At 55.4% G+C, this 14,073-nt stretch overlaps 3 protein-coding genes across 7 annotated transcripts in view; 2 read left to right on the top strand and 1 right to left on the bottom strand.

The window, feature by feature from the left end:
* The window catches only part of NWD1 (NACHT and WD repeat domain containing 1), a 134,762-nt gene that overhangs the window by 111,625 nt on the left and 9,064 nt on the right, over positions 1 to 14,073 (bottom strand). The gene's annotated exons all lie outside the window — the stretch shown is intronic.
* On the top strand, positions 140 to 8,549 carry CALR3 (calreticulin 3). Its single transcript, XM_079960802.1, has 9 exons — positions 140 to 283; positions 3,146 to 3,247; positions 4,085 to 4,288; positions 4,886 to 4,980; positions 6,042 to 6,251; positions 6,563 to 6,676; positions 7,278 to 7,421; positions 7,724 to 7,816; positions 8,164 to 8,549. The coding sequence occupies exons 1-9, from the start codon at positions 184 to 186 to the stop codon at positions 8,338 to 8,340; spliced, it is 1,239 nt and encodes a 412-aa protein (XP_079816928.1). The 5' UTR covers positions 140 to 183; the 3' UTR covers positions 8,341 to 8,549.
* EPS15L1 (epidermal growth factor receptor pathway substrate 15 like 1) overlaps positions 10,298 to 14,073 on the top strand; it is a 38,270-nt gene continuing 34,494 nt past the window's right edge. For all 5 annotated transcript variants that reach the window (XM_079960498.1, XM_079960500.1, XM_079960499.1 and 2 more), the window contains exon 1: positions 10,298 to 10,374. In XM_079960498.1, coding sequence (XP_079816624.1) covers positions 10,324 to 10,374 — 51 coding nt within the window. In that variant the 5' untranslated portion in view covers positions 10,298 to 10,323. The remainder of the gene's footprint in view (positions 10,375 to 14,073) is intronic.

Here is a 14,073-nt window from a genome sequence, read left to right as displayed (position 1 = left end):
CGCGAGCTCGTGAGGCGGCGAGGGGGGGAAAGAGGGAAAGCACCAATCGGAGCGCAGCGCGAGTGGGACGCGGACCAATGGGGCGCGAGGCGGGAAAACAGGCAGCCAATAGGGAGCGTCCGTCGAACGGCCGGCGGCGACGGCAGCTTCTCCCCTCAGCGGCCGTTGCGCCTCCGCCTCGCGATGGGCCGCTTCGCCCGGCTGCTGCTGGCTGCCCTGGCCGTGGCGCTGGCCCGGCCCGCCCGAGGCACCGTCTACTTCCGGGAGCAGTTCCTGGACGGAGGTGGAGGAAGCAGGGGCGGGGCCTCCCCCTTGACACGCGTCCGGGGCCCCGTTCACACGTGCACTCGCGAGTCCAGCACCTTCCGGCCTTTTCCCCAGGCCTTGCTTGGAGGGAGGAGGAAGCCTGGCGCAGTGGGGGCGGTGCTCTACCCCTTGACACGCATCTGGAGGCCTGCTCACACATGCACTAGCGAGTTCAGCCCCTTCCAGCCCTTTTCCCAGGCTTTGCTTGGAGGGAGGAGGGAGAAGCCAGCCTGGCGCGGCGAGGGCGGTCTCCTCCCCCTTGACCCGCGTCTTTGGCCCCCTTGACCTTTCACATGTGCACTCGCAAGGTCAGCCCCTTCCTGCCTTCCCCCAGGATGAGGGAGAAGCCCGCCTGGCGCGGCGAGGGCGGTGTCCTCCCCCTTGACCCGCGCCTTTGACCCCCTTGACCTTTCACATGTGCACTCGCAAGGTCAGCCCCTTCCTGCCTTCCCCCAGGATGAGGGAGAAGCCAGCCTGGCGCGGCGAGGGCGGTCTCCTCCCCCTTGACCCGCGTCTGGGGGCCCATTCACATGGGCACTCTCGAATTCAGCTCCTTCCATCCTTTCCCCCAGGATCAGGGAGGAGGCTGTCGGAAATCAAGCCCATATCAGGAGGAATTGGCAACTCTCCCAGGCACCCGGCATGGTTCCCTGTTGACCTCCCTGGCTGCATTCCCCAGCAAGATCCAGGCGAGGTCGCAATGGGCGATCCTTCTCAGCGTGAGAAGAACACCCCCCCCCTCTTTCCTGCCCCCCCCCCCGGGCAGGGGAAAGAGATAGACAGAATCGTATTTACATGCCTTTATTTCTGTCTTTGCAGCATTCCAAAAAACATGACTGCTCTCTTCAAACTCCAGCAGTCTAGTAGCAAACACTTCCTGCACTTCCTGTATAGGAACAAACGGTAGAGCTCATATTACACTCTGAGCTAATTCCGGTGCTTCGCACTGTGAATTGACTGTGGGTAAAAGCCTCAGCGCCTAGGGCTTGCCGATCGAAAGGTCGGCGGTTCGAATCCCCGCGGCGGGGTGCGCTCCCGCTGCTCGGTCCCAGCGCCTGCCAACCTAGCAGTTCGAAAGCACCCCCGGGTGCAAGTAGATAAATAGGGACCACTTACTGGTGGGAAGGTAAACGGCGTTTCCGTGTGCTGCGCTGGCTCGCCAGATGCAGCTTTGTCACGCTGGCCACGTGACCCGGAAGTGTCTCCGGACAGCGCTGGCCCCCGGCCTCTTGAGTGAGATGGGCGCACAACCCCAGAGTCTGTCAAGACTGGCCCGTACGGGCAGGGGGACCTTTACCTTTACCTTTACTGTATCCCACGGACAGTCCCAACATTCCCATCGTGTTTACTTTTCAAGCTAGCACTTTGCAGCTGCATTGCATCCATATCGTAACAGAGGCAGCCTGGTGTGGCAAGGGCGGTGTTCTCCCCCTTGACACGCTTCTGGGTCCCCATTCACACATGAATTCGCCCCAGGGACCCCCTAGGGTCGTCTACTCCAACCCCCCGCAATGCAGGAATCCTTTTTCCCAACATGGGGCTCGAACCCACAACCCTGAGAGAGTCCCATGCTCCAACAGCTGAGCTACCAAGAAGTGTTGCTACTTGTGGAAAGAGCTTTCAAAAGTGTGAGGCGCTGCACAAAAATGAAAGGGGCCTTAAAATAACCCATTCGGAGATTAGAAAAGATGGACAGGGCAATAAAACTTTGTGTTTCTTTAAAATCTACCAAATTTAGAAAACAACAGCCACACCATTTATTTACCGTATTTTTCGCTCTATAAGACGCACCAGACCACCAGACGCACCTAGTTTTTGGAGGAGGAAAACAAGAAAAAAAATATTCTGAATCTCAGAAGCCAGAACAGCAAGAGGGATCACTGTGCAGTGAAAGCAACAATCCCTCTTGCTGTTCTGGCTTCTGGGATAGCTGCGCAGCCTGCATTCGCTCCATAAGACGCACACACATTTCCTCTTACTTTCTAGGAGGGGAAAAGTGAGTCTTATGGAGCAAAAAATACAGTAATTAACTTGTCACCTTTATACTCCGCTCCTTTCCTCCAAGGGAGCTGAGGGTGGCCTGCCCGGTTCTCCTTGCATCCCCCCATTTTATCCTCACAACACCCCTTTGAGGTAGGCTGAGAGTCAGGGACTGGCCCCGGACATTGCCCAGTAAGCTTGATGGCCGGCTGGGGATTTGAGTCCAGGTTTTCCAGGTCCTTGTTGAAACCCAGAGCTTCCCACACTTTTCATGTTGGGGACACACTTTTTAGACGTGCGTCGTTTCGCAACACGGATTCACTCATTTGCTCTCCAAAAAACAGTAAAAACGCAATATGACATCGCTTGAAAAACTTCCCTGAACAGGGCTACCTTCAGATGTCTTAAAGTCACACTGCTGTTGATTTTGTTTGACATCTGACGGGAGGGCATTCCACAGGGCGGGTGCGACAGCCAAAAAGGCGCTCTGCCTGGCTCCCCGTAGCTTCACCCCCTTGTAATTAATTATTATTATTATCATTATTTATTACTTATAACCTGCCCACCTGGCTGGGTTTCTCCAGCCACTCTGGGCAGCTCCCGGCATATTATTATTATTATTATTATTATTATTATTATTAATAACACCAGTGTGTTGTGCAACTGATACACAAATACAGACACACAGGTACACAGTTTGAGTGCATTGCATGAGCACCCAGGTGTGTTTTGCTCGCTGGCTTCCTGACGTGTGTCGCTGAACAATTCGCCTTTCGGGGGGGTTGCGTTTTTCCAAGGGTTTTAAGGCTTTGCTTGCGTTTCCACCTGTCATGACGAGTCTCCCCTTCTCTCTCAACAGCAAAATGGAAAGAGAGGTGGGTGCTCTCTCAGCACAAATCCAACTACGGGAAGTTCCGGCTGACGGCCGGGAGCTTTTACGGAGATCGCGAAACGGACAAAGGTTTGGGAACGTCCTCCAAGGACGCATTAGCAACACAACATCAGCTTTGACTTAGCCCTGCTGTTAAGCTTTTCAAAACCGAGGGACACATTAGCTTCTAAGCCATTTTCCAGGGGCCACATACCTGTGTGGGGTTGGACTAGAGGCAAACATGAGGTGGGGCAGTTACTGCTAGTTTTATTGTTTTAAAGCTGGTTTGTTTCTACATACGCCAGGCATAGGCAAACTCGGCCCTCCAGATGTTTTGGGACTACAACTCCTACCATCCCTAGTTAACAGAACCCATGGTCAGGGATGATGGGAATTGTAGTCCCAAAATATACGCTGAAACATTTCTCTTTATTCTGCATCGAGGCAAAGGAGAGTCCAACAACACATTCCCAGACAGACAAAACTGAATACGCACAAATTAGTTTCAAAAATGCAGCTTCGAATCACAGATAACTGACGATAAGCGTTGTGTTCTCCATTTTCATGATAGTCCCCACAAAATCAGAGCTGTGCTCATTATTGGGAAGGGAATAAAGTATTGTGGATTCTCGGTTTTCGAACGTAATCCATTCTGGAAGTCCGTTCGACTTCTGAAACGTTCGAAAACCGAGGATCAAAGGGCGGGCTTCAAAATCAATTGGGGGGGGGGAGAATGAAAAACATGCCTTCAAAATCCGTTTGACTTCTGAGGCGCGTTTGAAAACTGAAGCATTCACTTCTGGGTTTCTGGCGTTTGGCTTCCGAAACATTTGGCAGCCAAGACGTTGGGAAACCGAGGTTTGACTGTACTGGTAAGGCTTCACATTTATCGCCTGTGGGTCTGAGACGTTGCCTCGTGCGTTGCAGGTCTGCAGACGACGGAAAACGTCAGGTTTTATGCCATTTCGTCGCGGTTCAAGCCCTTCAGCAACAGGGGAAAGCCCTTGGTCATTCAGTACACGGTCAAGCACGAGCAGAAGATGGACTGCGGTGGCGGATATGTGAAAATCTTCCCCTCCGACCTGGACCAGAAGAATATGAGCGGAGAATCCTTGTATTATGTCATGTTTGGTGAGATGGCTGGGGTGTTCTAAAAAACCGAACCAGATAAAAATGGCACCGGGTGTCAATTTGATCTCAAGTCTGTCCTGAATTTCTGCCCCCCCCCCCATACCATATTTTTCGCTCTATAAGGCGCACCAGACCACAAGACGCACCTAGTTTTTGGAGGAGGAAAACAAGAAAAAAAATATTCTGAATCTCAGAAGCCAGAACAGCAAGAGGGATCGCTGCACAGTGAAAGCAGAAATCCCTTTTCCTGTTCTGGCTTCTGGGATAGCGGCGCAGCCTGCATTCGCTCCATAAGACACACACACATTTCCCCTACTTTTTAGGGGAAAAGTGAGTCTTATACAGCAAAAAATACGGTATATTCAAAACCTCTCGAGAGCCCCTTTGTATTCTGTGGTTTTATTAGGGATACCCCCCTCTCCCCACTTTTGCAAGGCTCCTGTAACCTGCTGCGTTTGGGCGTAGGTGCTAGGAACGGCTAGAAAACTGTTCCTTAAAACACCCAGCATCTTATCCGATGTGTTTCGGGAGTGGTGCCAGTTTCTGAAAGCTTAAAGTAGTGCACGATAGGCAAAACCCGACTCTTTCTCTTTTAAGGGCCTGACATCTGCGGCTCCGACATCAAGAAGGTCCACGTCATTTTAAACCACAAGAACAAACTCTATCCTATTAAGAGGCAGATCCGCTGCAAAGTAAGTGCAGGAAGCGTTTTTGAGTTCCGTTTTGAAATATCCTTCTTGGCAGTCAGCTGGGGAGCGGCTTGTGGAGAACGGGGGCATGTCCTTGGAAGGGTGATAGGGAGCCCTGAGAGGAAAGTGGCATGGCTACCTTTCGCTGCCTCTCACTTATCCCTGCCTTTTACCTGAAGAGCAGCCTTTCCGGTGGCAGGGAAAAGGGCAGCTTCTCATACGTTTGTAGCTCTGCTGGCCAGTTTTGAGCTTCCAGAACCAACCTGGACCCCCGAAAGCCTTACCAACACATATGAGCACACGTGACCCTTGTTGGGTCCAGAGAGTTCATTAATAATAACAATAACAATTTATTTTTATACCCTGCCCACCTCGCTGGGTTTCCCCAGCCACTCTGGGCGGCTCCCAATCAAATATTAAAAACACAATACAGCATTAAACATTAAAACCTTCCCTAAACAGCATTAAGCATTGGTAAAGGTAAAGGGACCCCTGACCATTAGGTCCAGTCGTGGCCGACTCTGGGGTTGCGGCGCTCATCTCGCTTTATTGGCCGAGGGAGCCGGCGTACAGCTTCCGGGTCATGTGGCCAGCAGGACTAAGCCGCTTCTGGCAAACCAGAGCAGCGCACGGAAACGCCGTTTACCTTCCTGCCGGAGCGGTACCTATTTATCTACTTGCACTTTGACGTGCTTTCGAACTGCTAGGTTGGCAGGGGCAGGGACCGAGCAACGGGAGCTCACCCTGTCATTGCGGGGATTCGAACCACCAACCTTATGATCAGCAAGCCTTAGGCTCTGTGGTTTAACCCACAGTGCAACCCGCGTCCCTTATTAAGCATTAAAATCTTCCCTAAACAGGGCTGCCTTCAGATGTCAAATAGCAACAGTTTGTTGTTGACAAAAGGATACCTGGACATATAAAGGGCCCCGTTACCTTCAGTAGCTTAGGGCCTCATCAAGCCTCAATGCGGCCCTGAGTCCAGCTACACAGCTGGAATTCATTTTAGCAACGTAAACTGTGATAGAAAACCGCGTTTCTCTCCCCCTCTCGTTTGGGTTCAGGTGGACGGATTCACTCACCTGTACACGCTGGTTCTAAGACCCGACCTCACGTACGAAGTGAAAATCGATAACAAGAGGGTAGCGTCCGGCGACTTGGAAGACGACTGGGATTTCTTGCCCCCGCGGAAGATAAACGACCCGACGGTGAGGAAGCCGGAGGACTGGGATGACGTTGCCGAAATCGACGACCCAGAGGACACCAAGCCGGAGGTGATTATTACTGCCTTGCTCTGGTGTGGGTGAGCCGTGCCCTAGAGCTGCTGGCTATAAGGCCTCGGATGCAGGGAGCCCAGAGAGCCCACCCCAGGCAGAACAGTCTCTGATCCCCCTTTGGGCTGAAGGTGGAGGCAGACGAGGAGCTGGGCCTCTCAATCCTCCCCTTTGTCATCTGCTAGCATTTCAGTCACCTTAAAGAACAGCTGAGTCGCATCCCTTGTGGCTTTCCCTGAGACCTGGGCAGTGTTTGCCAATTTTGCTTATTTTCTCTCCCCTGCTCCACTCTCTTTCTCCCTCTGCAAAAGGACTGGGACGTCCCCGAGTACATTGTAGACAACAGCGCAGAGAAACCCAGGGACTGGGATGCCGTTGCACAAGGCCCCTGGGAGCCCCCCCAGCTCAAGAATCCACTTTACCGGGTAGGGCAGCTCCTTTTCCAGTCACGGGGGGGGGGGGGGCTTGAAGATGGAAGCTGGGTGGCTCTTTGCATTTGTCTAACTGTTGGTTTAGCTTTTAAACTGGCTTTCTGCGTACGGTAACTGCCTTTCGTTTCTAAATCGCATTTGTTTCCGCCGTCATTTTGAGAGGCCTCATAAGTGAAATTAAATTGCAAGAAGAAATGGCTAGCTTGGTCCACGAGTGCTGAGGCCCTGTAATAATAATAATGATAATTAATAATTAATAATAATTTATTATTTGTACCCCACCCATCTGGCTGGGTTTCCCCAGCCACCCTGGGCGGCTTTCAACAGAGCATTAAGAACAGAATAAAACTTCAAACATTAAAAGCTTCTCTAAACAGGGCTGCCTTCAGATGTCTTCTAAAAGTCTGGTAGTTGTTTTTCTCTTTGACATCTGCTGGGAGGGTGTTCCACAGGGCGGGCGCCACCACCGAGAAGGCCCTCTGCCTGGTTCCCTGTAACTTCTCGCAGGGAGGGAACCGCCAGAAGGCCCTCGGAGCTGGACCCCGGTGTCCGGGCTGGACGATGGGGTTCTCTAACACCCCGTGGCTTCTTCCAGGGGGAATGGCAGCCCCGGAAGATTCCCAACCCCAGGTTTAAAGGCATCTGGCCTCACCCGCAAATCGCTAATCCGGAGTACCTGCCAGACGCCACCATTTCCATCTACGAGAACATCAGCGTCATCGGCCTGGACCTGTGGCAGGTCAGTGGGGCTTCCCGTTTTCTGTTCCCCACAAAGGCCAGTGAGGGGGGGGAACTAGCCTCCAGCTTCTGCTCAGCTCCTCTCCCTCCTTTGTCCCAGAGGTCATCTGCAGTGGGCTCTGCGGCCCGGAAGGGCTAGAGAGCCAGGATGAGGACAGGCCAGGCCGCCAGGGCAACCCCACGATCGAACACGGTTTTTTGTTCTGGTGGGCTTTCAAAACGGGGCATGAACGTCCCAAATAAATGGGAATCTTTGGCTGGGAGCAAGGTGTGCAGGGTCTAACAAGAGACACTCTCCTGCAGGTGCGATCGGGAACCATTTTCGACAACTTCTTGATCACAGATGACGAAGGATACGCGGAAGAATTTGGGGACAAGACCTGGGGAGAAACAAAGGTATCAGAGGTCCTCCCCGACCCAGCAGGGAAAAAGGGGGCAGCTTCCTCTCCTGGGTTTATCTATCTCTGGGCATCGCCCGCTCTCTGAGACGGGTCGCTGGCCCTGGCGTGGCCGCCAATTGACCCAGCCTCTCTGGTCCCTGACTGGGGGCTTCTCTGCCTCCTGAAATGAAGCTCTTTCCAGCTCAGTGGAGACTGGAGGGCCGTGTTTGGGGGGCTTGGGCCGGCTGGTTCCCCCAGGTGCCCAATTCCCTCCAGGTGAGGTGGGCAGCGGAGAGAATTCTCCCTCGGACTTGTTTGCTGGGCGGAAAACTCTGCAGGTTTTGATCCGCAATCCCCTTCCAGGAGCCCGAGGAGAAAATGAGTAAGCAGCAGATTGAGGAGGAGAAGCAGCGGGAGCGAAGGGAAGCCGAGGAGGAGGCCAAAAAGAAGAAGAAGAAAAAGGAGAAGAAGAAGGAGAAAAAGAAGAAGAGGGAAACCGTCCCAGAGACAAGGGTTGTGGCACAGAAGGAGGAGCTCTGAATCTCCTTCTCAGACCTGGACTGGGAAATTTGGGGCTGGGGGAGGGAAGGGGCAGGAAAGGGTTGTATTTATTTTTACGCTGTTCAAATGTTCCTGAAAAAGTCTTATTGCGAAGAGAGGGGTGCAGAGAGAGGAGGGGGGCGCCTTTTCAGTGAACTTAGCTCTGGAAAAGTTCAATAAACAGGCAATGTTCCCCTGCCCCGTTCAAATGTTCTTTGCTTTCCTGGGCAAAAAGGGTGTGTATTTGGGGGGGGCACACTAACCCAAACCAGGGAGCTGCTCCGTCCTGTCTCCCCCTCTAGCGGCCCCTTCCTCTCTCCCACTCCCCACCCCACCTGCATGTGGCCCAAAGAAATCAGGTTTCTTTTTTTGGGGGGGGGGGTGAGAAATCCCACTCCTGCCTTCACTTGTCCAGGGAATGGGCATCCTTTATCTTTGCATTATCTTGGGCTGACGGCAGCTGCGGCCCAGAACGCTTTGTGGGGGGGGGGGCGGCCTGCTCAGCAGAGGTTGCCTCACAGCTTGCTAGTAGAATTGCAGAATCCTAGATTTGGAAGTGGGACCCCGAGGGTCATCCAGCCCAACCCCCTGCAGGGCAGGAATCTTTTTGCCCAACGGGGTCGAACCCACGACATGGGCTTAGCCAGGGGTTTTTTTGGTAGGCAGGCTTTGCAGGGGGGGCAGAACCTCAGATTTGTATTGATTCTGATTGATTGGGGGGACACAGCTGCCCCCCTGTCCCTCCATTGGCCATGTCTATGACAAACGGCCCTGAGATTGAGAGTCTTGTGCTCTACCGACTGAGCTATGCCAGACCCTCCAAGGGTCCCTATTTTTCAATCCCAGATTTAGAGAAGCCGTCCTGGTTTCTGATTTGATCTCGGAATGTCCTGCTTTTCCTTGGGACGTCCCTATTTTCAGGGGAGAAATGTTGGAGGGGATGGAATAGGACGTCCCTATTTTCAGGGGAGAAATGTTGGAGGGGATGGAATGTTGTTGAGTCGTTTAGTCGTGTCCGCCTCTTGGTGACCCCCTGGACCAGAGCACGCCAGGCCCTCCTGTCTTCCACTGCCTCCCGCAGTTTGGTCAAACTCATGCTGGTCGCTTCGAGAACACTGTCCCACCATCTCGTCCTCTGTCGTCCCCTTCTCCTTGTGCCCTCCATCTTTCCCAACATCAGGGTCTTTTCCAGGGAGTCTTCCCTTCTCATGAGGTGGCCAAAGTCTTGGAGCCTCAGCTTCAGGATCTGTCCTTCCAGTGAGCACTCAGGGCTGATTTCCTTCCGAATAGAGAAGTTGGATCTTCTTGCAGTCCATGGGACTCTCAAGAGTCTCCTCCAGCACCAGAATTCAAAAGCATCCGTTCTTTGGCGACCAGCCTTCTTGATGGTCCAGCTCTCACTTCCATACATCACTTCTGGGAAAACCATGATTTTAATTATACGGACCTTTGTTGGCAAGGAGATGTCTCTGCATCTTAAGATGCTGTCTAGGTTTGTCATTGCTTTTCTCCCAAGAAGCAGGCGTCTTTTAATTTCATGACTGCTGTCACCATCTGCAGTGATCATGGAGCCCAAGAAAGTAAAATCTCTCCCTGCCTCCATTTCTTCCCCTTCTATTTGCCAGGAGGTGCTGGGCCCAGTGGCCATGATCTTCGTTTTTGTGATGTTGAGCTTCTGACCGTATTTTGCGCTCTCCTCTTTCACCCTCATTAAAAGGTTCTTTAATTCCTCCCCACTTTCTGCCATCAAAAATGGAAATGGGGATGGAATAGGACGTCCCTCTTTTCAGGGGAGAAACGTGGGAGGGCATTGCTTCCCCTGCCTCTGAGCATGTGCAAAGAGCGCCTCCTCGCGCGGCGGCGGCGGCGGCGTCGCCTCTTCCCATCCCGGCCGGCAGGTGTCGCTGCTCCGCCTCTCCCTTGGCTCCGCCCCCTGGTGGCCCCGCCCCCGCCCCGCCCTCGAGGAGGAGGAGGAGGAGGAAGATGGCGGCGCTTGGCCCCCTCGGCGGAGGAAGCGGCAGCGGCGGAGCGCAGGTAGCCGGAGGGGAGGGGGGGGAGGGGGGTGTCCCCTTGGGGGCCAGGAGGGGCCCTTGTGGGGGGGGGCGAGGGCAGGGAGACCCCTCCCCACCGGAGGGGAGGGGGCAGCAGCTGGGGGCGACCCCCCACCCCAAATTGCGGGGGGGGGGCTGAGCCAGGCAGGGAGACCCTCACCCCACCCCAAATTAGAAGATCGCCTCATTTCCCCCCCCCCCGCAATGATATGCATTGGAGGGTTTGCTGGGAGGGAGGAGGGGCGCCCCCTCCCCCCACCAGAGGGGCTGAAAGGGCTGAGCCCCCCCTCTCTCCCCCACCCCACCCAGTGGGTCCCCCTCCCACATCCCAAGGGCCTGGGGAGGGAGGGGGGCTTCAAAAATTCCCCCCTTCCTCTCCCCACCCCCCACAAGAGGGGCTGAAAGGGCTGAGCCCCCCCCATCTCTCCCCCACCCCACCCACTGGGTCCCCCTCCTCCCTCCCACCCCCCATCAGAGGGGCTGAGCCCCCCTCTCTCCCCCCCCACCCAATAGGTCCGCCTCCCACATCCCAAGGGCCTGGGGAGGGAGGGGGAGCTTCAAACCATTCCCCCTTTCTTCCCCCCACAAGAGGGGCTGAGCCCCCCTCCCAATAGGCCCCCCTCCCACATGCCTGGGGAGCAAGGGGGGCTTCAAACCATTCCCCCTTCCTCCCCCCTCACCAGAGGAGTATGAGCCCCCCACCCTCTCCCCCCCACCCCACCCAATGGGTCCCCAGGCAACAGCCCCCCCCCGCATCCTAAGTGCCTGGGGAGGGAGGGAGAGGGGGCTTCAAACCTTCATCCCCCTCTCATTGCCCCTCCCTCTCTCTCACCCCCCCCCACCACTGCGCCTGGGGAAGGGGCCCCTCCTTCCATGTCTTGGGGTGGGGGGGGAAAGGGGAAGGCCCCCAGGGTCAAGCAGGCAGCTCCAAGGCCCCCCCAACCCCATCTTGCACCCCCCCACCCTCAGGGGTGCCTCAGGCCAGCCTCCTTTGCAGGGCTGTCCACGGGGGGGGGGAGTGGGGGGGCAAAGGTGGGCCCAAGACCCTCCCGGCTCTGGGGGGGGGGTCACCCTCAGCAGAAGACCCCCGCCAAGAAGCTCCTGGGCCTGGAACCGGCTGTTTGTGTGTGTAAGAGAGAAGGATGGAGGCAAGACCCCCCCTTAGGCCTTTCTTAGGAAGATGCTGAACACCCCCCCCAAATCATAATAATTGCACCCCCAAAAAATAATAATTGGACCCCCTCTTGAGAAATAAGGGCTGGAGAGGAGTCAGACCTTTGGCAGATGGGAGACCTCAAGCCATGCACATGGCCCTGTGCCCCCCCCCCAAGCCAATAATAATATTATTAATAATAATAATAACAGTACCCCACTGGGAATTGTAGTTCTGGGAGGGGAGAACTCTCTGTGGGTGGGGTATTTTAAAAGCTAAGAGTGCTGCGTTGTTGGGGGTCGGACTCAATGGCCATGGGGGGGTCCCGGTTCCACGGCACGTCCCCCCGCGACGCCAGGCCCGCTGGCGCAGGGAACCACAGCACCTCTGAGCGGGTGCAGAGGCCCACCTCTCCCCGGGCGACAGTGGGGCTTGGAGTCTCCCGGACCCTCGTGGGGAAGGGGGTCCTATTCCCCAGGTACCCGCAGGGGCATGAGGGTCGAAGGGGCCTCCGAGAAGGCGCCAAGGAGCCCTCGGGGGACTCAGTGCCGCCCGCACAGGCCGGTAGCAACTCTCAGGAGCATTTTTGCCTGGAAGTTGCTGTTGAGGACAGAGCCAGTAGCCTTCTGCAGGCCAAGCAGGTGTCCTTTCCTTAAAAATAAGCAAAGATTCTAGTCCTCAAGATTCTGCATACAGCAGAAGCCCCCTTATTTCCCAGCGCTACCTGGCGACGCTGTCACAGGATTGAACCTGGAGCCTTCTGCAGGCCAAGCAGGCGTCCTGCCCCCATGCTGCCTGCCCTGCCTGCTGTGTCACCAGTGGGGCGGGTTATTGCACAATCTCTCGTGTCACGGCTCCCCAAAGGGCCGGGTGCGAGTGCCGGGTTCACGAAGGCCAGAGGAGCTTCCTCAGCCTCTCTCCGCTGAGCCCAGAACCTGCTTGCTGGTCTCGGGGTTGTGGGTTCGAGTTTCTGCCTCGAAGGGAGTTGGACTAGATGACTCGTGGGGTCCCTCGCGGCACTGTGGTCCTTTGACTCCCCTGTTATGTGACTCGAAGGGATCTGCCTCTCCTACAATCTGTAGCGGGGAACTGGAGCGGATCGCTGTTGGCCGAGCCTCGGAATGGGTGCCGGGATCTCCCTCGAGGGATTGTGGACCCGAGTGCGAAAGCACCCACCCAACCTCCCCCGTAGCTTCTAGTGAAGTCCTTAATTTTCAGTGTTTTTGTACGCTTCTACATTTGTCAGAAGCCTCTCCGAATTGCTGTGGCGCCCAGCCAGATCGGCAGAGTACAATTATTATTATTATTATTATTATTATTATTATTATTATTATTATTCCAGCGTTCTGGAGTGTGGCAGGTCTGTTTGGCTAGAGAGCGAAGCTTTGGCAATGTTCAGGGAGTAGAGAGAAACTGGCGACTTTCCTCGCCACAATTGCATGCCTTTCCTTCGCCCAGGCTACTGGTTTGCGCCACTTTTGAACGAACCGGCAGAACCTGCATATTGCATGCTTTTATTTCCGGTATTTTGATGTTCCAAGCGCTCGCTGGAAGCCGATCTGGGCCGCTGCGGCGACCCGGGGGCCTGACTCTGCAGAAGGCAAGCTCCCTGCTTGCCTCCTGGCGGGCGCTGCAGCCGGGAGGGAGCTCTTTTGCCTCCTGGGGGTGGGGGCGCCTGCGGTCCAGACCCGCCGGGCGCCGAGAGCCGCTGGCCAGGCCTCTCCCTCCTTGGACGCCGACCCAAATCTCGAGAGCCCCGTCTGCCGGGGGCTGATTTGTATTCCTGCAGAGCGGCCGGCCTGCTGTCGAGCAGAGAGAAAAGGCCGCCTTGCAGTTGGCAGGGGGAAAGCCTGGGTGCCCAGATGGTGCTCAGGAGCGCATGGTCTTAAGACGAGGGATGTGGGGATGATGCGGGGAAGGGGTGGGGCGAGGCAAGGGGGGCACAGCACTCTGCGTGTGTGGGGGGAAGGGGTCTGTGCCTGCCCCCCTCGTGCTGGCAAAGTCCTGGCGCCGCCGAGCGAAAGGTGGGCAAGGCAGGAGCTGCCCAACTTGTGTGCCCAAAAACACAGCTTTTGGTCCTTCGTGCAAAGGGACGTTTGAAAGGTGGGCAGGCAGGAGCTGCCCAACTTGTGTGCCCCAAAACACAGCTTTTGGTCCTTTGCGCAAAGGGACGTTTGAAAGGTGGGCAAGGCAGGATCTGCCCAACTTGTGTGCCCAAAAACACAGCTTTTGGTCCTTCGTGCAAAGGGATGTTTGAAAGGTGGGCAAGGCAGGAGCTGCCCAACTTGTGTGCCCAAAAACACAGCTTTTGGTCCTTCGTGCAAAGGGACGTTTGAAAGGTGGGCAGGCAGGAGCTGCCCAACTTGTGTGCCCCAAAACACAGCTTTTGGTCCTTTGCGCAAAGGGACGTTTGAAAGGTGGGCAGGCAGGAGCTGCCCAACTTGTGTGCCCAAAAACACAGCTTTTGGTCCTTCGTGCAAAGGGACGTTTGAAAGGTGGGCAAGGCAGGATCTGCCCAACTTGTGTGCC

The sequence above is a fragment of the Podarcis cretensis genome, assembly GCF_951804945.1.
Source record: "Podarcis cretensis genome assembly, chromosome: 18".
In the NCBI taxonomy this organism is placed as follows: domain Eukaryota; kingdom Metazoa; phylum Chordata; class Lepidosauria; order Squamata; family Lacertidae; genus Podarcis; species Podarcis cretensis.
Note: the sequence above shows the minus strand (reverse complement) of the source record. Positions and strands in the feature narration are given on the sequence as shown.

Excerpts from the sequence above, each read along its gene's own strand:
- CALR3 (XM_079960802.1), top strand. The coding sequence starts at position 184 with ATGGGCCGCTTCGCCCGGCTGCTGCTGGCTGCCCTGGCCGTGGCGCTG. Across the intron at positions 6,677-7,277 it reads TCAAGAATCCACTTTACCGG|GGGGAATGGCAGCCCCGGAA; the intron begins GTAGGGCAGCTC and ends GGCTTCTTCCAG. Across the intron at positions 7,817-8,163 it reads AGACCTGGGGAGAAACAAAG|GAGCCCGAGGAGAAAATGAG; the intron begins GTATCAGAGGTC and ends ATCCCCTTCCAG.